At 39.2% G+C, this 25,872-nt stretch overlaps 1 protein-coding gene across 1 annotated transcript in view; it reads left to right on the top strand.

Moving 5' to 3' along the window:
- Nucleotides 1-24,971, top strand: part of TNFRSF11B (TNF receptor superfamily member 11b) — a 25,764-nt gene extending 793 nt beyond the window's left edge. The window contains exons 2-5 of the mRNA XM_026659222.2: nt 12,191-12,560; nt 21,063-21,257; nt 21,816-22,040; nt 23,861-24,971. Of these exons, the coding sequence (XP_026515007.1) occupies nt 12,191-12,560; nt 21,063-21,257; nt 21,816-22,040; nt 23,861-24,249 (1,179 nt within the window). The 3' untranslated portion in view covers nt 24,250-24,971. The remainder of the gene's footprint in view (nt 1-12,190; nt 12,561-21,062; nt 21,258-21,815; nt 22,041-23,860) is intronic.
- The last annotated feature ends 901 nt before the right edge of the window (nt 24,972-25,872 follow it).

Raw genomic sequence — 25,872 nt, 5'->3', positions numbered from 1 at the left:
AGTTATTTGAGCAATATATATATCTAAAATTTAGGTATATATATTTATATATATATTGCTCTAAGTATACCTCTGGTGGTCTCAGCACTGTAACAAACCTTTTAAAATGTTGTTTAATCTATTTAGCTGTTTGGAAGTTAAAATTGCATTAAATCAATTTTTAAAATGTGTACAAACTTCCACTGTGTAATAAATATTTAAATAGTACTTGGTTGTTATAAAAATGGACTATTACATATACATATACAGTAACTTTTCTAGACTGTCTTAGCAAGTATTGTGGCATTAATGTCCAGGTAATCTCTGATAGAGTTAGAACTGAGTTACACTTATTCTAAAAGTTCTTTAAAGTGCATGTGTGTGTATATGCATGTAAAACAAATTACAAGATTTCCAGTCACTGATGAGTAATGCATGTGTATTACTTTGGGTAGAATTTCCTGAAAGAGTTTTTTGAAAAATAAACCGAAGTAATTAATGGGGGCTGGAGGAAAAACAAAAATTGTTATGTTTATGGTCAGCAAATTGAAATGTGAGACTAAGACCTTTACCTTATAGTATTAAGCCTTTTTTGTTTATATAAATGCACAGGAAGTTAATTGTGGAATGTCAGCAATAACTTGTTACCAACTTGCCTTCCTATCTGTTTGTCATAATGTAGTATCATTTAAACATTTTAATGTAATAGATTCCTAGTTGACTGTAATATAATAAACTGGTACATTTTCTAAACTAACAATTTACAATTAAATTAAACTTGATCTTCATTTTAGAGCAGCACTGATGTCACCAACAGACTTTCATGCACCAAGGAATGTGAAAAAATGCCAAAAAGTTGTTACTGTATCCTGTTACTAGTCCTCCACTTTATCCCATCTCCTAAATTTGACTTCTCTCTCTGCTATTTTGGATCTCTAATATGACACCCTTTTCTTGGTGTGCCTGTCATGTATAGGCAGCCATGGCTTTGCAGCCCTCTAGGGTTTGAGTTTTCTTTTCTTTTCTTTTCTTTTTTTATTACTTTGTTTGTTTGTTAAAAATAGAACACTTAAGTTACCAGGAGAACATTTGGAAGAAATTGCTGTGACTTTAAACTAGAGCTGTTGTTTTAATCTACTGTAGCAATTTTGATGCTTTCTCATTTATATTTCTCTTTGGTCATGATTCAGCCTCTACATTGAATAGGATTGCTACTAACTCACCATCTTCCTGACCAAACCTGAAGAAGAGCTCTGTGCAAGATCGAAAGCTTATCTCTGTCAGCAGCAGAAGTTGGTCCAGTAAAAGAGATTACATTGCCCACCATGTCATCTTCCTGGAAGAATACTATGTTTGTAGTAGTAGTAATTCTATTCAGTGTAGAGGCTGCATGTATCCATGACATGAATTCATACCCATGACACAGGTTTAGGTTATCTCAGAAATCCTGCTGTCACTATAAGATGGGTAATTTTAACTAGAGATTAATACATGATTTGCAGATCTGATGTATCTTTCCAGAGATGTTCTGTTGGTTGGGTTTTTTTCCCCCTTCACTTCCTCATCCTCACAGAGATTGTGAATTGTAGCTATGAAGAATATTTAGTTCACTATTTGTCAAACCCAAGAGCAGCTGTCTGTCTGTTCAGACAGCTGAAAATGGAATAATACTAATTTAGACTTCCAGAGAGCCTTTATCCACAATTCTTAAAGTAAAGGTGTACATTTGTAAAAGCTCTGTAAGGTAGGCTACATACCTCATTTCACTGACAAAGAAACTGAGGGCTTGTCTACACAGCAAGCTACTGAGCGGCAAGCTGGTGTGCTGTAGATTCATATCCTGGCTTGTGTAATGTCCTGTGTGGACACTGCTACAGTGCAGTGAAAGTCCCTGAGTGCAGCTAGAGTACCACGCTTTGAAGTAGCAGTACATTAAAACACACTCTGAAACGATCATAGCACAGCCCTTGTAGCAGTGTCCACATGGCAAGGTAGTGTGTGGCAAACCGGTGTGCTAGAGATTCATGCCCTGGCTTGTAGCGCAGTAACTTGCCATGTAGACAGCCCTGAGACAAAGGTTAAGATCCACATTTTTCAAATACTGGTGCCTATAGTTAGCACCTACATTCATATTTAGCTACAGTATCTAAATAAGTGCCTGGTTGTCAGAGGTGCTGAGCACATGCACCTTTCATTCAAGTGAACTAGGTAACAAAGTTTGAAAATGTGTACCCTAAATAACTTGCCTGGGTTAATATAGCAAGTGTATGGCTGAGACAGAGAGACGAACCAGATCTCCAGGTTCTCAGCGTTGTGCTTTAACCACCAGCCTACTCCCTCTCATGTAAAAGGGAAAAAAGTATAGGCTAGATATCTTTCCAAAAGATTAAGTTGGACAATTCAATAATTAAGAGATCTCAGTTTATGCAGTTAGGGTCTGATCCTGTGATGAGCTGGAAGGCTCTGTTAATTGATATATACATATACTTGTCATATAGCTGTTGAATTCCATTTGCAGTTTAAGGGTATCTTCTGCATTTTTCCAGATGTGGAGAATACTGTACTGAATATGCTGCAGTTAGATTAGATGAAGAATTCAACATTGAGTTTAGGCTGTTGAGTGCTTTCTGGGACTGCTTCTGCTCCCATTGCAATCAGAAAACATCCCCGTAACTCCAAAGGGCCCAAGCCCTTTATGTAAAAAAAAAAGATGATGATGGAGTTGTGCAAAACCTTTATGAAGAAACCCCAAACCAGATAAAACCTGCTTGGTTTTAGCTTCTATTGCACACCTGAAATGCAGCCTTTGTTTGCCAAAAGGTTTGCTGAGTTTGGGCTGAGGTTCAAGTGCACCCATGACGAATTAGGACTTTGGGTGGAAAGCATGCAAAGCTCAGTCATTTTACAAGTGTTTCATGGCAAAAGAAGTTAAGCTTGGTGATTTCAGATGGGTTTCACTTTTGGATTAATAACACTCCCCAAAAAAGTAACAATCAAGAGGTGCAATCCCACAAGAAAGAAAGCCTGGAACATTTTGCACAAAGCAAGACCACATGTCTGTATAGATCTAACAATTACCTCCTTATAACTTGATACTTTGAGGTGTCCCCTGCCTTTAGTTTCCATTGAAGTCTTCGTAGTTGAGGTTACTTGGCATCATCCAGGATCAGGCCCATAGGAAACATAACATAGTTCCTATTAACAAGTAAACATACAAGTATTTGAGACACCACAGATTTTTTTTTTTTAGAACAGTCGATAACCTGTGGTATCACAGATAGTGCTGGGAGGTAATTGAGGTTCATTTTTTAATGATGTAGATGGAATAAGATATCAATCATTCTTTGCCTGCCTGCACTGGTAAAGGTATTCCAGTTTCTAACAAAAAGGTTAATATACAGTGGAAAGGAGAATTTTGCAATCCCTGTGAAATGTATATGAAAAAAGGCTGTGACGTAAATTTAAAGTGGATACAAGACTTTTCACACAATGTCTAATGAAACCTCAGGACTCACCACCATAAAATATTTTGTGGTTAAAAAGCTCAGCAAGATCTGAAAAGTACTAGATATATCTATAAATAAGAATAGCACTTGCAGTTACAACAGGTGAGATAAAATGTACAAGGTCTGTCAAGACTCCTGCTTCAGAGTATGAAATAATCATGAGCGGAATTCAGGAAAAGAAATTTTGCCCATGGGGTCAAATTCTGTTGAATTTACTCAGAGGTGAGTAGTCCCAATGAAGTCTTTGAAGTAATTAGGATTTAGTAGTAAGGAAAGTGAGGAAGTTTAGGCCCATGCTTTTAGTATCTCAGTTAGCCAGGTGACAGGATTCTCCCCCCATTCCCTTTCCCGGTCTGAAAAATTTTGCATACTGCCAAAGACAGGATGATAGGATTAGAGGGCCATTGATCTGATCCAGTTTGGCAATTCACTATGTGCTGTTTTGACTCACTAAACTATTAGTAGCGTGAAGGCTCTTTAATGTCATTTCAGGTATTTCAATACTATAGGCCGTATTGTGCCACTAAACTTTAAGCAGGACCTTCCCATTGATTTCAATTGAGAGTTCTGTTTAGGAATTGATGGCATGATTTAGCCCTCTGTTTTCACTTCATTCAAATACTCTGAAAAGCAAAGCCACAGAATTCTGAGATTCTAAGAACATTAGAACATAACATAAGAATGGCTGTACTGGGTCAGACCAATGGTCCATCTAGCCCAGTATCCTGTCTACCGACAGTGGCAAATGCCAAGTGCCCCAGAGGGAGTGAACCTAACAGGTAATGATCAAGTGATCTCTCTCCTGCCATCCATCCCCACCCTCTGACAAACAGAGGCTAGGGACACCATTCCTTACCCATCCTGTCAAATAGCCATTAATGGACTTAACCTCCATGAATTTATCCAGTTCTCTTTTAAACGCTGTTATAGTCCTAGCCTTCACAACCTCCTCAGGCAAGGAGTTCCACAAGTTGACTGTGCGCTGTGTGAAGAAGAACTTCCTTTTATTTGTTTTAAACCTGCTGCCCATTAATTTCATTTGGTGGCCCCTAGTTCTTGTATTATGGGAATAAGTAAATAACTTTTCTTTATCTACTTTCTCCACATCACTCATGATTTTATATACCTCTATCATATCCCCCCTTAGTCTCCTCTTTTCCAAGCTGAAAAGTCCTAGCATCTTTAATCTCTCCTCATATGGGACCCATTCCAAACCCCTAATCATTTGAGTTGCCCTTCTCTGAACCTTTTCTACTTTGCATACATTACAAACACTGGCAACATTTTTGACAAAGTGAAATTGAATCATAATTTATCAAGTAGGAAAATATGCTTCAGGATGGACTTGAAATTCAAAACAGAAACAGATTTATCTCTTTCAGTAAATTAAACATTCTCCTATGGTCTGCTACCCAAACCACAAAGCCAAGCCAAATAATAATATTTTCATACTCTGAAAAGCTACTTTCCTTTCTCCCAATGAAGTGATTTAAGGGAATGATGCTTGAAGGATTTTGCTGTATTTGCTGTATTTTTGCTGTATTTCATTTTTAATTTAACAGAGAAAAGCAAAGTTATTTGTCTTACATTTGAAGATAAAAGGAAAGGGTGTGTACTACTTTGCATGCCCAAGGTATGAAATAAAGTAATAAGATCACTTTATTTCTCTTTCTGAAGCTTCTTCTAAAGGCTCAGAGAAAAAAAAACTGTCTGATGTTGCATTTGGCAGATCCTCTGACTTCTTTGTGCAGATTGATGTAAAGTGTGTGTGAAAAAATGTTGCTCTAGGCCCATGTGTTGAGTGGCACTGCCAAAGGATTGCTTTTTAGTCTTCTGTAACTAATTTTGAATGATTTGTTAAAAGGCATTAAATATGTTAAACAAACCATACATAAAGATAGAACTATTTGAAATTTTGTTTAAAAAATCATCTAAGTTAGACATAGACCTTAGAGGGTTTCTGGGCATATCAATTATGGCTAAAGAATCATGTATTACTTCATTATTTTTCATGCCATTAATCAATTCAAAGATTATATGAAAGTCTTTAAGATTGATCCCAAATCTTCTTGGAAGAGATCTAAATTCTGTGCGATGTTTAGTACCTCTTAGCAAGATTGGACCTTTAGAGTCCAATAGGAACCTTCATAGGATTGGACCTATGATATGACATCAGAAATCAATTTGAATTTCACTCACAAGGTGAGTGGATATTGTTCTTTTTCTAATGCATATGGCATGAGATTTTTTTGGTGTACAAATTTTTTTTTACCAGTATCATTCAGAATTGAATTTTTGTTTTGTTTTGTTTTTTATTTAAATCGAGCCTTAAGTTCCAGCACACTGAGAAATAACCTCTGTTGACTTTACTCTGTAACAAACCACCTGTTGCTCTACATTTGTCCACTTGTTGAGTTTGTAGTTATGGTGTAAGGGTCTCAGTTCCACAAGGTACTCAGTATCATTGATTTCAGAGGGTGTTGGGGGAGTTCAGGGATCAGTCCTAAGTTGCTGTGTCTGGTTGGCTGTTTTCAGGTAGTGCCCTGATTTTCTGTGCAGTAAATATTGGTTCCATTCATGGTCCTAGTTTCCCACTCCTCGGTCCCTGGGAGTCTTTCCATTGACTTCAGTGGGAGTTGGATGAGGGTCTGGGCCAGCCATGGTTGTGTGCTCCTGGAAGGGAGATGCGGCACTTTGCATCAATCTTCTGGATGGCAGATGGGGAGCCGTGACTACTAATGAAAAGAGTCTTGTCCAGCACTGCTTGGTCTGAATGGAGGTGGCCAGGGGGGCTTTAAATCTGGGCATAGAAATCAGAGGAATCTTGAAAGGATTCTCAAGGATCCAACAAAGTACTTGCAAAGACTAAGTCCAGTGTTTTTAGTGTTTTTTTCCTCTGCTATGTTTTTCTTTAATACTGTTTTTTCAGTGCCTGTGTCTGGTAGTAGCATTGAATGGCAATTGTGATTGAAAGTGATAGTCGTTATATGTACAAAGGTTGAGGCTAACTGTTGAGTTCATGATTTGCCTTAAAGTGTATGAATCTATGAGTAAGGGATTAACTGGATGCCCATTTATTATAGTTTTCTCAACCATTATTTCTGACTCTTACATAAATTCAAGACAGACTGTTTTTTCCTTCAAAGTAAAACGTGCCTGTTTTGGATTTGGTGGTTAAGTAGTCATGAGTCAATGTGATCTAGTGCCAAATTCTGCTCTCAGTGAAACTGTATTGAAGTCAATAGACTTATAGTAGTTTAAAAGTCCAGAATTTTACCGTAAGTATTTAGAGTACCATGAAACGGTAAAAGGTCCAGTCTAACTTTAAAAAAAAACCTAACTAAAGCTCTGTTTCCTCCTACTTAAAATCCTCCTAAAAGACTTTCAATTGCAGTATTGATGCCATCTAAAATCTAAAATACTCTAAAATCTTTGCTCAGGGTAGGACACATTTTCACTGTTTTTACAAATATGGTCAGGCATATGCAATGTAGTTGAATTTCCCATCTTTTCTCTAAGTTCTGTGAATGAATTCAAGTCACTACTTTCCATTAACCAATAGGCATTCAAACAAGAGGTTTTCAGTCTGTCAACTTTTTGTGTTTTTTCAGATGACAAACATATCAAAGCCTTGCATCGTGACAGGTTTCAGAGTAGCAGCCGTGTTAGTCTGTATCAGCAAAAAGAACGAGGATATTTGTGGCACCTTGGAGGATAAGAAATTTATTTGGGCATAAGCTTCCGTGGGCTAAAACCCACTTCATTGGATGCATGCAGTGGAAAATACAGTAGGAAGGTATATATACACAGAGAACATGACAAAATGGTATGGCAACACCCATTTTTAAAACAAACAAGCAAACAAACAACCTGGCCTGCTGAATGGTCTTCTTTCTCTTTTATATCCACATTTAGATTATTATGGGTGCTGCTCCACTACAATGTTACATAGGTAGCTGTGCTTACCAGGGTAGAGATTCAAATGAGTAGATTCACCCATGCACAGGTCTGTTTGGTTTTTTTACCCCCACCAGAATGGACCTCGGTGGTTCCAAAAGCTATATTTGTATTAACTCCCCTCTGAACCTGGCTGGAATAATTTGCATATAATTTTTAATGAGTTGCGTCATTTAGGACCAGATCCTGTAAGGCAGTGAGCGCCCCCTCTCTTCCTCACTGTCTCCCCTGCCATCTGCCCTGATTATGGGAGCTGAGCTCTTTGGAAAAACTGCCCCAACCCCTACAACAAAATCTCATGCTTGCCTCCCCTTTATGGTCTTCTGTGGAAATCGGCAGCTAGTGACAATGGGCCAAATCCTGCTCTCCTGGGTGCTGAGCACTCTCGGAAATGTGCTCCCGTGTGCACAAAGAGAGAATGAATGGTAAGCGCTAGAATTCTACAACTGCAGTAAGAGATGGCTTGTCTTTTATGGAAGCATTCAGATGCATTACAGTGTAGAGATATTCTGTACCCAGGACCTGCTGTAATTTCCATTCAAGCTGCATAATAATTTTCACATAATGCCAGCTTCCCATCTGCACTGAGTACTATCTGAAGCTCTCAGAGCTCCATAATCATCTAAATTACAGCATTTGGCTTAGAATTGTCATTTCAGTTTCTCCACCCCACACTGAAGTCTGACAAATGCTGCTCTAATGTGCTGTGTATGCCCATGCAAGTGTTTAGGATATTCGGGAGGGTGGTTTCATTCTTGCTAAATGAGCTGTCTGATGAAGAGAAAAACAAACCCTAAAAGGAATCTTGGACTGTTAACAGCCACGATTTATGAGATTATCAAGCCTTTTTTCTTACTAGAGTAATAATCAGAGGTTTACCAAGGGTGGGTATGTGGCTCATCAGTGAAAAGCCATTCATTTTTCAAAAATGTACTACACCCTCTTTTTAAATAGCTTCTGTGAATCAGATACAGACATTTAAGAAAAATAGAGCTGTAAATCATCAAGACAAATTCGAATTAGAAATAAAGCACCCATTTATAACAGTGAGTGTGATTAACTATTGGAACAAAGTACTGAGGGAAGGGGTAGATTCTCCTTCTTATTATGTCTTCAGATGAAGACTGAATGCCTTTCTGGAAGACATGTGTAACTATAGCATGCTTGTGACCATCATGGAGTCCGCTCTGTGGGCAGCTACAGCCAAGAAAAGGCACGCGTAGGAATGCAGCAGGGAAACTCCCTTCCATTCCGAGGTGCTGGAACAATTTGGATAGTGGGGGTGCTGAGAACCATTGAACCAAACTATAAACCCTGTATCTGATGGAAACCACTTCAACTCCTAGTTCCAGTACCTATGCTTCCACCCCAGAAACACCTGTTCCAAATCCCCCAGAGTAAATACACACACACAATACAGTGGAATAATACAATGAATATAGGAAAGGGAAATACTTTATTTATTTACTGAGGGATGAATGGAGAAAAACAACAGGGGAAAAAGATAGGGGGAACAGTAAAACAGAGTTACATCTAACACGAGGACCCATCAGGCTGGTGGTACCACAATATAAAAGGATAGACACTGAGCACTGCATCTAGATTCAAATGTTAGGAATCCTGGGCAGAGTTCCAGTCCAGCAGTGGGTCTTCCTGGTCATCTTCCGCACCAGTAAACTTTCCCCAGCAACCCCCTCCTCTTCTGTGCCCTCTTCTACTGCTCTGCACAAACCCACACAGCGCGACAACCTCCCCACTTAACTAGCTATAACTTCCTTCCTTATTCCCAACACAAGGTCACAAGCCCTAGTACTCACGGCCCCATGCAGCACTGGGTGACAGTGATACTGGGTCTGGCTCTGGTTTGGCCTTCTCAGGTGATTCCTTCTTGTCACAGTGTTCCTTCTGGTTCCTGTCCTGGGACATCCCTGGTCGGCTGCTCTGTCCCTCCCAGGCTTCAGGCTGGTTCTCAGCTGCTTCTGTACATGAGGGCCTGCTCGATTTGGAGCTCTTGTCTGGAGCTCCAGAAACACACACTACCCTGTGGCTTTCCCTACCGTAACTCCCCTCCCTTTGGAACAACTAGGCCTTCCTCTGCCTCAGGTTTTAAAGGAGTCGTGCTCTCTAAACCCCGAGGGAAATACACAGGCTTTAGTCATGCACAGTTTATTGGGCTCAATGAAAGGGTAACTGAGTGAAATTCTATTCCCTGTGTTATATAGGAGGTCAGACGAGATGATCTCATAGTCCTTTCTGGTCTTAAAATTATGAATGAACCTATGAAAGCTATGCTGCCATGGGCAGCACGTAATGGAGGCTGGGAGAGGCTAAGCCTCCCCAAACCTCCACTAATGCTTCCCGCCACGGCCCCAAGGCCGGACTGTGGTGGGGCTCAGTGCTCCTCTGGACAACCAGGACTCGGACAGGCAGGTGGGCTACGGTGGATTGGGAAGGTGGGTGGGCCAGGGTGGCTCGGGCAGGCTGGTCAGCCGGGGCTCGGGGCAGCTTGGGTGCGCGGGCCGGGGTGGCTTGGGCAGGCTGGCCGGGGCTCCTCTGGCCCCAGCAGGTGAGAGTGGAGGGATGGAGTGGGGGCAGGGTCTTGGTGTAAGGGGAGGGGCATGGGGCTAACCTCCCTGAATGGGGGGTTCATGCGCCATCCATGTGTGCTGCACTTCCATAAATTTCCTAATGGAGGACTGCGTAAATCAGGGGAGGCAGAGAAAGCCTTTTGACCCCTAACAAGGCAGCGGTGACCAAAAGTTGTTACAATCTGATACATAGGTGCTGGAACTAGGGTCACTGGGGGTGCTGCCACACCCCCAGACTTGAAGTGGATTCCATGATAGACAGGGTTGACAGTTTGGTTCAATGGCTCTCAGCACCCTCACTATAAAAATTATTCCAGCACTCTTGATTAAATAGCTGTTTGGAAACCAACATGATAATCAGGTGATGGTCAAGTGTCCACTTCTCCCATTGATATCAGTTTTGGTTTTGTGCCTGAGGGAGTTTTGCTTATGTAGAGTGCAAATCTGGTTCCCTTGACTGAAGCCTCAATATGGAGGCTAATGCTGAATGGGCATAGAATGTGAGCCACCACTTATACCTAGAGATGGCTCTTCAAGGTCAGGGTAAGGGTATGTTGGTGGTGGGATGGTGTGGAGAAGCTTGTGGGTTGCCATTGCCTGTGTTACATTTGTTCTATGTATCAACAGAGAACTATGGAGCTAGAGCGATCAATCCAGCACCACTGTTGGACAGCCAAATATACTTCAAATAAATAATGTTCTCCTGGTATAAAGCTTCATATTCAGTTCTCATTATAATCCATTCTAGAAGATGAATCCCTCAGTAACACACACGTGCTTGTTTTCCAGAAATAGCCACAAACAGAGGTAATACATAGGAACTGATTCATATAATGTTTGTAAAACCAACAATATTTAAAAGAGTAGCAATGAACAGAATGCACAATATTTGGCGGGAGCAGTGTTCTGGGTCCCAGGACTATGCCCATACCTACTGACATCACGTGTATCCCAGCACTTTATGCATGGAAGTAAACAAGTGCACTCATACATTTTGTTGATGCATTACTGGAGAAACTGCAAAAAAAATTGTATTTAGATGACAAAATAATGACATTCCTCAAATGACTGCAGGAAGTTGAACTGATTATTCATAAGGTAGCTCCCAGTATAGTGTTAGTATTGTTATAGGTGCATGTGCCTTTTGGATAAGGCATAAAAGTGAGATCCCATGACAGGAAGCATCAGCCCTAGTGTTCTGGGGCATTCCATCTTGGGAGATTACATTCTACCCTCCCTGCAATTTCAGTTAGCTGCAGCATTCTTCACATCTGTCTAAAACTATTGTTTAGTGTTGCTGTTGGATATTAAATAGCAGTTACATTTTATCACAGGAGTGACTGAATGTCAGTGCTAGATTAAATGAAAGGAACTTAAAAAAAAGCATGCTGCTACATTTATTTGATTGTTAAAAATAAATATAGGAAAGGAGAATCCTTTGAATTTTGATCTACCTTTTTGGTAATAGTGCAATCTAGTAGTTTTTTTCTATCACAGCATAATTAAAATTGCTCAACAGTACAATAATATATTTATCATTTCTGTTGCACTATAAGTGTGCATGATGGTTAATGATACAGATGGTCTGATTCTCCTCTCACTTACATCAATGTAAATCAGGAGCCATTCCACTGAAATCAGTGGATCGGATCCACAGTTGGAGCAAACAAGCACTGCTCCTTGGCCCACTGGAGTTACACTAGTGTAAGCGAGAAGACAATCCAAATCCACAGTCCTGTTCCCACAGCATTTACAGTACCTAAGAGCCCTCTCCTGCAAAGAACTGCTTAAGGGATTTTCAGGGTAAGTCCATTTGTTAGTTAATGAATAGACCCAGGAAAATAGAGGGGTATCACCCTAAAATCATGCTATTTAATTGGTTAGGGTTAGAGTGGACTTTGTTGGTTTCAGAATATTTTAATAGTTGTAATACGGAATGCCTGATTTTTCTTTCAAATATTAAATTTTCGATGATAATGTAGCCACTGGAGAGTGGGAAAGTTGGTTCATGTTTTTATATATTGCTGCAGTACGTCTTTTTTTAATGACTTTGAAGAGACAGTCATGATTAAATACATAAGCACATAGAACTGTAGGGTTTTTTTGGCTGTGCTGTATTATAGAACTAAAGAGAACAATATTTTATTTTCCTTTTACTAGTTCTTGGATATCTCTGTTAAGTGGACAACTCAAGAAACCGCTCCCCCAAAGTATCTCCATTATGACCCAGTAACATCTCGCCAACTGATGTGTGACCAGTGCCCGCCGGGAACCTATGTAAAACAGCACTGTACAGCTACAAAAAAGACTGAATGTGCACCATGTCCAGATCAGTACTATGCAGAGGACTGGAACAACAACGATGAATGCCAGTACTGCAACATAGTGTGCAAAGAGCTGCAGTATGTGAAGCAAGAATGCAACAGTACACAGAACCGCATCTGTGAATGTACTGGAGGGAGATACCTTGAGCTAGAATTTTGTTTAAGGCACACAGAATGTCCTCCTGGATTTGGTGTAGTACAACCAGGTACGTATCTTCTTTCAATATGCAACAGAATTAATTAGAGCTGTACAAAGCATTAAAGACTTGTGGCACTTAAAGATTAGGAAACAAGCTTGTCCAGATGAAATTACAGACTAATAAATGGCAAAGCTAATGCAACCTGTTACCGTTGTGACATTGCTTTGGACTATAGCCAAAGGAACATTTCTCAGTGGAATACTCTGCTCCTACTGAATGTGTAATTTAATGGCAGTACAAATGTAGCAAATTGCACTCTAATGAGAAACATGATGGATAGCCTCTTTTAAAGGAACATTATCTGGGATACAGTTTTTCTGTTCTGTCATTTTTGAAATCTGCTGTTTCAAGCCACTGTGTATCTTGACAAACACCAGAAGCATTAACTGATACAGTACCAGGAGCATAATTATAACAATATTAATGTAGCTCTAGAGTCAGAGCAAAATGTGGTAATAATTAATTACCGGTCTCCTAAATGGGAACTGCAAGAGAAACCATTACTATTATCATCCAAAGACCAGCCAACTACTTCTTTGTCAAACAAGCTGGTAATAACATGCTGTATGTCTGGGAGGGATAAAGGCTGTAGCAATGTTGTTTTCGTGGAGCATTTTCTTCATTTTAGACAAAATAAATTGTTAAGACTAAGTTCCTGTCTTGAAACAAAATATTTTGTCATCCTGCAAATGACTTGGCCCAGGCTAGTGCCAACACTGAATGTGGCCTAAAAGAAATGGAAGCTGGCATTCTGCCTAATCATAGTTACACCATATCCTTCATGCTACTGCATAGATCTATATGGTATTTAAATTGTTTCATGGGCTCTGATTGTGCAACAGGATCTACATGCACAGACTTCTATGCCTGTGTTGAATCCCACTGAATTTTGGTTGTAGAGATCCATGCAGGCAAAAATCTATGGATTTCTGGGCATAAGGATTCATGCAGGTTTGGGGCCATAGTTAGTATCACTGTTAACTTTGAAACTCTAGTAGCAGAAAAACAAAGTATAATGAACGGGAATTTCAAAAGTAGTTAGCACTGGCCTACCTCTATTCCTACTGAAGCCAGTGACAGTTATATTATTGACCTTAGTGGGAGTAGAGTTAGGCCACCAGTGAGTATGTTTGAAAGAAGTGAGCTGAGGGCCCAAGAGGATCCAAAGTTTGAACATTCAGCTCCTTATGGATTTGGTATAAAAATCAATCTTCCTAGCACTGAGTAATTACTTTGGAGTCTGTATCATTGTGTGTTCCACCTGAACAAAGATGTGCATGTATGCTGTATGGTTGTGGATGATGTAAATACACAGCAGGGTTTTAGATGTGACCAGCAACATATGTGTATTTGTACTTTTTATGCAACAGAAGAGGAGGGTTGAAGAGTTATTGTCGATGCATGGTGGTGCTGTCCACATCTGGTCTGATTGATGTGGCTGTGCTGTGCATACTAGATTAAACAACTCAGTCTAGTAATCCATCAGTCAAGTAATTTGTCCTTTATTAAAACAAATAAATTGTTTCTGACAATAGCAGTAGCAGATTCACATGGCTATAATGTAGCCATGGTTGCCTGTAGAACAGACTTCTTTCTTCAGTGGTCCCTCGCAAGTCTTCTTCCTGTGATTCAGTATAGGAGGATTTAGACTTCCTACATCTCTCAAAATTGCATCTTCCAACCTCATTTGTGGTCAGTCCCATGCTCTGCTTCCTTTGACCTCAGACCTACAAAACTTCTGTAAAAGTGTATCTTCTGCACATTGGACATAATTCCATCATTGCTGTCATCTTGTTCTCAACTGGTGCAAGACTGCAACTTGCCAGGATTGTCTAAGTATCTCCTTGTTTGTGACAAAATCAAACCAATGGGTATTAAGAATATGCCACAATTTTTGATACTGAAAACTGTTTAGTTTCCTCTCCATAGTTGTTTTAACCGCCATGTTTCTGCTCCATACAACAATTGTCATCACTTCTGCATTGAACACTCATATCTTAGTTGTCACACAAACATCCCGCTGCCCAAACAGAGGTCTTTGAAGATGCTCAAATGCCACTGATGAAAGAATGATCCGACGTGTAACTTCTTTGGCTATTGAACCTCCTGCTGTCAAGCAACTACCCAAATAGACAAAACTATTCACCCATTCAGTCTATTGCAATCGACATACAATATCAGCAGGTCATTCGTTTCCATTTTATAGGAGGTATACCTAGCTTTGGTTTGTCATCATTGATCTTAAATCCCATAGATTCTGTAGTGTGTCGCAACTCTTCCAGCATTAGCTGTAGTTGGTCAGTAGTCTCCCCAAGTAAGGCAATATCCACATACTCAAGATCCTCTAAAGATGAATCTTTAACTTTCACACCTTCTACTTTGGCCTCAAGCAGCTTTCTCATCATATTGTCTATTAGAACATTAAATAATACAGATGAGCGACCGCATCTCTGGAGTACTTCTGATTCTTCTGAAAACCAGTCTCTAATATAATCTTTGACCCTCATATGGCTGAATGTACAGTGGTACAGGTCCTCCACTAGGCCCACTAAGTCCTCAGGCACTCCATACTGGTATATCAGTATCCACAATTCTGATTGATACACTGGGTCAAAAGCAGTTACAAAGTCTATAAATGAGGTGTTAACTTCCTTTGGTCACTCTAGTCATTTTCAATAACATTTTGCAGACCGTATATTGCATGGACTGTAGGTTGACCTGTAAAGAAACCACACTCATTGTTTTTTGGTTGAGATAGTATTTCAGTCAGTTCAGTAGTATGATCATACACCCCTGCCCTGGGATAGACAACATTATTCCCCTATAATTTGGGCAAGCTGATTGTTCTCTTCTTTTGAAAAAAAAATGATGCAGCTGTTTTTTCAATCTTCTGGAATGTGATCAGTTTCCCAAACTTTAAAGACAAATCTGAAGCCAATGAACTAAATCCAGGTCTCCACTCATTAGCAGTTCTGATGAAGTATTGTCAAGACCAGGTGCGTTATCATTTTCTAACTGTTTGACAATAAGCATCACTTCTTCTAATGTCACCAGCCTGTTTTCTACAGGGTTCATTTTTGGATGAAGTAGTAGGTTATGCCTTGATGGGTTTCTGTTCACTAATTCACAATAATGCCAATGCTTAGGTTGTGCATCAATATCATGGCAGAATTCTCCATTTTTGTCCTTAACTGGAAGAAGCTGTGAGAATGGATGTCCAATTAGGACTTTCAAAGTGTCAAATACACATTTCTGATCATGTCTTTTAGAGGCTTCTTCAATGCACTGTGCCATACAAGTCCACCATTGCTTACAATCACTTTGACAAGCCCTCTTGACTACTTATTCAAAACATTTCTTTTCCTGTATTGCCTATTTCCTCCCCTCGTCACTGACTCAACTCTGACTTTCCAGTGCATCCATTCTGCAATTCACCTCTTTTTTCTCCTATAGTTTGATGGTATCATCTTTAATCCAATGTTGCTTTTTCATTCTCCTTAGTCCTAGTTGTTCTCCAGCAGTCTCTGTGATAGAATCCCAAAATAAAGAATCCCATTCTTCCTTCATGGTACACAGCTGGTTATCCAATATACAATATTTGTTGGAAATCGCTACCATGTAGCTATTAACAATTGCTTCAACATGAAACTTATCAACATTGAAGCATTTCAATGCAATACATACATGTCTCTGGCACTTCTTTGCACATCATTGTTGCTATTAGGAGCAAATCTATACTCCTAAATACTCATACATCCCAGAGGAGTTTAGTCAAGAGTGTCTGAACTAGAATGTGATCCAAGATTTTACTGTCACCCAATGGATATCAAAATGCATACTTACGGCAATTCTTGTGCTGAAACCAGATACCATTAAAGTAGTCCAATAGCTTGATAGTATCTGATAAAATAATACAGATGAATAATAACGATTAAGGCACAGGACCGGGAGTCAGAAGATATAGGTCATATTCCCAACTCTGCTATAGTTTCTTGTATGATCTTCAGGCAAATCATCCAACCTCTCTGTGCCTCATTTTCCTAATTTGTAAACTGGGGTAATAATAGTCACCTCTTACACAGTGTGTTCTTTGGCTTAACATGCTAATGTTTGTCAAGGACTTCATGATCCTTGGATGGAAGGTGTTATAGAAATGTGCAGTAATAAGAATAGAGGCAGGTACAAACTTGAGATTGGTTACTGCCTAGAGAAGAGAATGAAGGGAAGGAGACACAGGAAAACAAAGGAATGTCTCAGAGATAAGTCTTTTTCAACTGTAATGCCCCAATCTCCAAAGCTGCAGAACTGCTTTCCTAGTCATGCTCATACAGAAAGAGGCAAGGGATTAAATATCGTAGGAACATTAGCTGAAGCTTTTAGAGCTACACTATTCGTTGGTACGCAGATTGCAAAAGCATTGTTAAATAAGAAGTTTGATGTAGTGGCTTTTACAGCTAGGTTAGAAGCAAGATTCAAGGGGCCTGAAACAAAGTACACAAGGATGTCCATTTGGAGAGACCCACAAAAGAAGTCTGGGTTGTGTGGAAAGCCTGCTTACTGTATCCATCAAAGGATAATAAAATAATGGCTAACAAAACTGAAATCATCAATCCAAGACCAAGCCAAATGTGTTAGGCTTTGAGAAGAAGACAAATGATCTAATCACATAATCTTTTGGAGAGATGGGTTCCCAAACCACAGCAGAGTGCATCAACTAAACAGCAAGTAGGCCTCAGACAAAAAACAGAGATACAGACTCTGGCAACACAATTACTTTTATAATCTTCAGGTTTTTAAGACAAGGCAATTGCTGGAAAACTTAAAGACAGTGAACCAAATTTTGTTCTCAGTTACATCTATGCAACATCACTCAAGACAATGTGTTTGCACTGGTGTAACTGAGGGTGGAGTGCGGCCTTAGTCTATCAAAAATATCCCTCATAATCACACATGGAAACAATGTGGTCCAGTGGCTAGGACGCAGGCTGGAGAATCGGAATCTGACTACTGCTCCCAGTTGCCACTGCCTCAGTGTAACCTTGGGCAAATCGCTTAATCTCTCTGCTCCTCAGTTTCCATATCGATTACTGCAGATAAAGGACAATTAACCATCTTTGTAAAGTGCCATTGAAGATCCATTGAAGTATAGCACTATAAAATTAAGTATATTAAGTATATTTTTCTTCCTTGATCTTAGTCCTGGCATCCAGGCTATGAGGCATACATTGGTGACACTATAAATCTTTCAGTGGCAAGGGAATCAAAGCAGAGGTCACCCTCCTGGCCAAATATTAGGTATGCTACACCATCAAAGCATATTTATTCTGGGAAGTGATCCTACTGTCAGACTATTAGACGCTGTTAATTTAGCAGCCATCCAAGAGAGCTCATTGCACATGATTTGTTTCTCTTGGATACAAAAGGGCCTCACTCTTCTCTGGGACTGTTCCTATATTTGGACTATAGTATATATAGCCTCTTTCTCCTACAAAATTGATTCTGGCAACTGGAAATTTCTTATTTTAATGAATTTTGTAAACTGATCAGATTGTTTCTCACACTGGTGCGCTCTGGTCTGTTTAGTTCTTGTAATTTACTAAGGTTTGGTATTTTGTAGTTCTAATAACATATGCCTCTTACTTTTGAAACTCATTTTAACTAGAATGTGAGTTCCTTCAAAGGACTGATAAGGAACTAAAATTGGGCCAAAATTAGAACCTCAAAGCAAAGTACCTTCAAATTGCAAAGAAGAACAGGAATTTAATCTGTTGACCTAAATCAGCCATTATAACTTTGATTCTAGGTCAGATCAAAACTACATGGGGCTTGTTTTCTGGTTTGGGTATGGATGCAACTGAAATCACACAGTAACATCTATTCTCAGGACATTTCACCTCAAAATGACATAAATTACATGAGATTACTTGATCGTACAAAGGTGGATCATTTTTCAAGAACAATCTTTGAGATCTGATCCTGTCAAATCCAAACCAAGCCTTTGCCACTCTCTGCACTATGGTGCCCAATAATGTGGCAGACTTCCTAAGAGAAATCCACTTGGGAGTTAATGCAGATTAAAGCAGTGTTAGCTCTCACTTTGCACCTGCTATTCCCCTCAAGCGGGCACCAGGGGGACAGTTAATGGCAGCACACATTCTAAGTGAGGGAGGCTGGAGGAGCAGTGCAAAGGTGCCATACTGCTTTAGCCATGTAGAACCTGGGACTCTGCTGGGTTTCCAGATCACCCACCCTATTCCTTTCCCATTCAGAGGAAGATGCAGAAGAAACTCTGCATGGAGTTTCCATGTACTTTGTCACCCCCTGCAGGTATTTTTGGGAATGAGGACAATCTATCTCCATCTCCCAAAATATGGAGATGCTAATCTCTTTGGCAGGAACAACCTGAAAAAGCAGCATATCTGTGGTAGGGGAAAGTCCACCAGAAATTCTCTTAGCAATGGTAGTTGATGCCTGATCATCTGAAATGTGCAGATCTCTGTCAGTTGGACTTTCATATTGTTTACGGCAGTTGTCATTGCATAATATTAGCAGATTAAAAAGGCAAACCTGTATGTAGCCTTCTGTGGTGCATTATTCTGTCACTATCTTTTAGAGGGTTGGCTATTGCAACATTAATTTCTTTTAAGTAATTGTACAGAATCACTTCTGAAGTTCAGATATGCTCTCCTGCACATGTTTTTACTCATTATCTAGTAAAAGCAGAAGTTCTGCGTTTGAGTATATATAAATATACTCTTTATTTCTTGGCTACTTGAAAATTCAGAGATTCATATCCTTTTGTTTCTAAGGGAGTCTTAGAAATGTAAAATTGTAGTAAAGGTGGATTTGCTTATTTTAACGCAAACCTCTGTGCATTTAGCTTTTAACAGCAAGTACTCCCAAAATACACTAGATGGAGGCATTTTCAAATGCAAATATAGTCCTCAATTCCAGCAAAGAATTGAATAACAGACTATAGACTAATAGACTTAAAGGTCAGAAGGGACCATGTCTTTAAGTGCATCCTTTTTCGATGAAGCATTTACTCATGTGCTTGAATTTGGGCACATACTTAAGTCCCATTCGTTTCAGGGAGACTTAAGCATGTGCTTAAAGTTAAGAGCATGCTTAAATGCTTTGTTGAATAGGAATGTACTTCTCAATTGGGGATATATTGTATGAGCTTTGATTTGAGCTGGGATTTTCCTTTGATAGACTCTTCGCAGTAGCTGCCTGGCTTAAGTTTCATGCATTAATCTTCTCCCTTTCAGTCAACGCGGTGCAGTAATGTTCCATGTTTTCTCAGTTCTTTAACTGTGGGACAATAAATATTTTCTTTATAATAGCAGTTAGGGCAAATACTGTCTATATACTTTTCCTGAGCATACATGTTTATTAGATTTTAGGCAAGCATAGAATAATATAATCAATCCAAGAAAGAGGGGTCAATATGTAATCTTGAATTTACCATGTTACTGAACAACAACTTACTTTTAAAGGCTTTGGAAACTCACTTAGTTTATGCAATGGCATAATTTGTTATAACTTTGGAATTTCATATTTGAGAGATTAAAAATACTTATTGAGAAACTTCCACAAATGTGCATATATAAAGAAAGGGAGGAAAGTCACCATGGATGAATGGTTTTAATTTAAAGGCCAATATGTAGACCGGGGTAGGCAACCTATGGCACATGTGCCAAAGGCAGCACGCGAGCTGATTTTCAGTGGCACTCACACTGCCCGGGTCCTGGCCACCGGTCTGGGGGGCTCTGCGTTTTAATTTAATTTTAAATGAAGCTTCTTAAACATTTTAAAACCCTTATTTACTTTACATACATCAATAATTTAGTTCTATATTATAGACTTATAGAAAGAGACCTTCTAAAAACGTTAAAATGTATGACTGGCACGTGAAACCTTAAATTAGTGTGAATAAATGAAGACTTGGCACACCAATTCTGAAAGGTTGCCGACCCCTAATGTAGACGGTATTCAAATTATATTACAGAACAGTCACAAAAAGAAGAACCTGCTTGCAACAGATTTAAATAAATGGGCTGAATTCTATTCAGTTACAACCAGAGTAATTTATTTTAGGGATCATCTGCACAGATGTAACAGAGCAAAATTTGGACCAATGTTTTGTGCCCGTTAATTGATTCTCCGAAAAAATCTATATGGAGGAAAACTGAAGGTCAGACACCTTTTGTAAACATTTGAATAGAGCCAAGTTATCTGATGCTAATTTACAAATATATGCAAGGATGAGAAGCCCGTGTGTTTAAAAACATTATTTAACATACTTCTGTAGCATGAGCATCTGAATTTGAGAGAAAAGTTTTCAAAATTATACAAATATCTTCCAAGCGAGTGTTCATGTAGGAGCGAGAAAGCATGAAAATCCGAAGTCATGGTTTATTTTTTGCTATTTTCTTTCCTGGTGCACAAAAACTCACACACAATATGTATCTTTTGTAAAAGGTAGTGGGTTTTGTTTTTCTAAAGGCACCCCTGAGAGTGACACCATTTGCCAGAGATGTCCAGAAGGATTTTTCTCAAATGAAACTTCATCCAAAGCAGCCTGTGAAAAACACACAAACTGCAGTGCACTGGGTCGTAAAATAGCACTGACTGGCAATGCGGTTCGTGACAATATGTGTCGTGAAAACACGGATGCATCAGCTCAAAAATGCGGAATAGGTATGTATAATGCCAAAGTGTCCCAACAAGCATTATTAAAATGGGATTAGCAATGGCTATGGTAAAAATTATTAAAACTGTTAGGTGCTCAGATCCTACGGTGATGGGCAAACTGTAAAATTTTAGTTACTGTCAATTAGATGATATAGAAGGGGTAAGAAGCCTATAGTGCTATGAAATAAAGACCAGTCCCTTAATTTAAACATGTTTTTAAAATAGTTTTTCTTACAATTCTAGACTCTCTATGTTTTGTCAGGGCCAAACAATTTCAGAAGAATTCAGACACTTGCTTGGATCATCTTGGTTTATTTCACCAAATCAATTCCCTATCATTGCAGGGGCCTCCGGCATTGGTGTACCTTGGTCCCTTCTGTTCTGTGCTTGTGGCATACAATAGTTTAGTCTGTAATTCTAGTCTATCCAGGTTATTGGCGTCCGTGCAGGAGTGGGGATTAGTGTCCTGTGATGTGCAGGAAGTCAGCCTAGATGAGCTGCTGGCCCCTTCTAGCCTTGACTTCCAGGACTTAACCTATCTTTTTCTCTCTTATTTGTTTTTAGATGTAACCCTATGCGAGGAAGCAGTTTTCAGGTTTGCTGTTCCTGAAAAACTCACTCCTAACTGGCTGAATGTACTAACGGACGGTTTGCCTGGGACAAAGATTAATGCAGAAAATATAGAAAGGATTAAACAAAAACATAGTTCTCAAGAACAGATGTTCCAACTGTTGAAATTATGGAAGCAGCAAAACAAAGAACAGGATATGGTCAAGAAGATCATTCAAGGTAATTCAGACAGCATAGCAAACACAGTTAGAAGTAACTTTTCAAATAGCACTTCTGTAATCTCCTGGGGCCAAATTCTGCCCTGGGTTGTGAGCACACTGCTCACACTGACACCAATGGGAGCTGTGTAGGTGCGACTGGGTGCAGAACTTAACCCTTTATGTTCAACAGAAAGGACCAAATTCTGCCCAGACTTGCAGTCTATGTGACCCCATTGGGTAATATGTATGGAGTGTAAATCAATGCCCCTTTGGGACCATAAGAGTAGGAAATATTGTGATACTCAGGGTCCATACTGCCCTCATTTACACAAGAGCAAGAACTATAGAAGTCAGTGGGAGCTGGGTGTGTACAGATCAGGGGAAACTCAGGCTTACAGTATATGATATAAGTAGGGCCCTACCAAATTCATGGCTGTGAAAAACACGTCACGGACGGTGAAATCTGGTCTTCACTGTGAAATCTGGTCTTTTGTGTGCTTTTACCCTATATTCTACAGATTTCACAGGAGAGACCAGCATTTCTCAAACTGGGGGTCCTGACCCAAAAATGGGTTGCAGGCGAGTTGCAAGGTTATTGTAGGGGGGTCTTGGTATTGCCACCCTTACTTCTGCACTGCCTTCAGAGCTGGGTGGCCAGAGAGTGCTGGCTGCTGGCCCAGGGTCCAGCTCTGAAGGCAGCAGCACAGAAGTAAGGGTGGCGATACCATACCATGCCACCCTTACTTCTGCACTGCTGCTGGTAGTGGCGCTGCCTTCCAAGCTGGGCTTCTGGCCAGCAGCCGCCGCTCTCCGGCCACCCAGCTGCAGAAGTAAGAGTGGCAATACCACAAGCCCCCTACTATAACCTTGCAACACCCCCTCCATTAACCCATTTTGGGTCAGGACCCCTACAGTTACAACACTGTGAAATTTCAGATTTAAATATCTGAAATCATGACATTTATGATTTTTTAAATCCTCTGACCGTGAAATTGACCAAAATGCACCGTGAATCTGATAGGGCCCTAGATATAAGCAAGGCACTATAGGTGCTGGCTTGAGAGACCTAAACCCTTTAGATATCCACGAAGAGGAATAGTGTGGGCACTGGCAAATCAAAATCTCATACATACCCCTGCAAACATGCTTTTCTCTTCTTGGAAAGAGTATCCCTGCTCATTCCTTCACCTCTCTGCTGAAACTGCCACCATCAGAGTCAAAGGTGAGATTATGATGGCAGTTTTTATGATGTTAACACTTGTTGCTGGAGTTTTCACTGAAAACCACCAAACCCTTTTCACATGAGCCACCATCAGCAACCATCAGATCTGAATGACTTTTGTTCTATAAGGAATGGATTTGAAATGGTGTCCTAGAGAAACCGTTTTTAATCCATGTCTGTTTATGCCATTGTAACATGTCTGTGCTGGAGCTGATGCTATGTTGGAACTGAAGCACCAGTGACAGTTATAGCTAAAATGTCTAGGCATTTCCTGTATAGCAGGAGTAAAATAGTTGTGTAGTGCTATGTAAGATACAGAGCCCTGCCTCGTGCACTATACATCTGACAAGATGCACATTACAAAATTGTAGAAATAAATGTATGATAGCAAGTATGTGCGTAATTTGGGACTACTTATATGAAAAAAGTTACACGCGTGCTTAAGTGCTTTGTAAGACTGAGGGTTAAAACAACAATGATAAAAGGGTTATTTGGAAATAAAACTAGGAAACATTCAGTGGGTACATGTCCTTTTCTGACTTTAGAGTTTGTTTTAAGCCATTATAAAATAGTAATGAATCATATTAATGTCCCTCCTTGCTTTTTGTTTTGTGTAGATATTGATCTCTGTGAAAACAGCATTTTAAAACATATTGGCCAGGCTAATCTAACCTTTGAACATCTCAACATTCTGATGGTGAGTTTACCAGGAAAGAAAGTAAGAAAAGAAGATATTCAGCACACTATGAAGCTGTGCAAACCTACGGAACAAATTCTAAAGCTTCTTAACCTATGGAGAATAAAAAACGCTGATCAAGACACTATTAAGGCCCTAACGCATGGGCTGAAGCATTTGAAAGCGTACCACTTTCCCAAAAAACCTATCCAAAGTCTGAAGAAGGTGGTCAAGTTGCTTCACAGTTTTAAAATGTACCAATTATACCAAAAACTCTTTTTTGAAATGATAGGGAACCAAGTCCAATCAGTAAAAAAACGATGTGTCTAATTCAAGATATTTTTCCATACATTCTCCACTATTTCCCCCTAATTACTGTTAGCAGTAATTAACGTAGAACATTGTTCCCCTACATTGTACGTGACTATTTATAGGAATGTATGACTGGAATGGCTCTAAGCTCTCAGAGCTTAGAGGTTTTTTTATTATAAAGTCACTTCTGTAAAAGCTATAATCATTTGATGACATTTAGGTCCTGATCTGCAGCCTTTGGCATCCAAAATGGAAAAGTACCACTGAAGTCATTGTGTGAGCAAAGAATGTTAGACCAGGCCTAATACAGTATTTACTATTTATATGCATTGATATAAAGGTTTTTGTTGTACATATTTATTAACTTAAATGGAAATTATATGAGACTTAAATTTAGAAAGAGAAATGAAATACAAACTATATTTTCAAGATAGACTAAAATGATCAAGTATATTTTTAAGCAGAAATTATGTAGCATTTCCTAAGAGATCCTACTTTCTTTACTTTGTGGATTTTTTAAAAATTGTTACTTAGTTTTATGTGTATAAGTTGTGGTATCTTTTGGTAGGAGTTGTTTAATTTATCCAAAGTTTTTAACTCAAATAGTATGAGAAATATACCATAAATGACCTGAATATTTAAATATTCTGTGAGAAAGTGAATGTACCATATTTAAAAACTGGATGTTCAAATACGATTCTAGGATCTTATTTTATAAAACAATTAATTTTTTCAGTTTACCTTTTGTCTGTTTATGTGGTTTTTCTCATCTGAAATGTACAAACCCAATACAGATGTTTTCCTGTAGATTTTGCTCCCTGTTTTGAAGACATAAGGCCTGTTTCCCCAATGCCCCATGTCTTGTGTAGTCACTGATACCTGAACAACACAAATGCAAAGGGATTAGATAACACCGGTATTCTCACCTGGTAGCATTGTGCACTCACTACACATGGGTCAATGATTATACAAGGTACGAGGCAATGGAGCATCAGGCTTATGGTGAGGCTTAAACAGATCTGACGCAAGCAGGTACAACCCCATTGAAGCCTGATTTCAGTTTGGACTGTAGCCTGATTTGGGGTGTCTTAGTAGTGTTGATTTAATTTATCCACTTAATTTAATTTTATCTAAGTAATTTTAATTAATTAATTAATAATTTTAATAGTTTTAATAATGATTATTGTGGATATTAATTAGTATGGGTTTCGGCTCGCCAATTTGTTTGATCAGAAGATAAAGTTCGTCCTGAATCAGGCTTCACAGAGTTTATAAAAGGAACTTCGGGGGTATGACAGGAAGTTTACACTGAGACAGATGTAGTCATAAAGACCTTTTTATTAAAATCAATGAAGAGAGTAAGCAAATGGTAAAAAAGTCAGAATTACAGAGTTAAACTTGTATCACAGTTCTTTCAGACATAGATATATATGAATATAAGATTATAAGCTGCAAAGTTGATTAATACTCACACTCTGTTTTGATAATAACCTGGTGTTGGCAACACCTTGGGCGTTTTCACACCTCTGGCAGAGGAAACTGCAAAGTTGTTTACTCTCTAACTTAACTCTATATGTCTTAACTAAAATAAAATATAATATAAGGGAGATTACATTCCTTTTTAACTTACAGTCTTGAAAA

This window comes from Terrapene carolina, unplaced genomic scaffold (assembly GCF_002925995.2).
Source record: "Terrapene carolina triunguis isolate 2854851 unplaced genomic scaffold, T_m_triunguis-2.0 Scaffold58, whole genome shotgun sequence".
NCBI classification, from domain to species: Eukaryota; Metazoa; Chordata; order Testudines; family Emydidae; genus Terrapene; species Terrapene triunguis.
The sequence above is the reverse complement of the archived record's forward strand: the minus strand, read 5'-3'. Positions and strand labels throughout refer to the sequence as shown.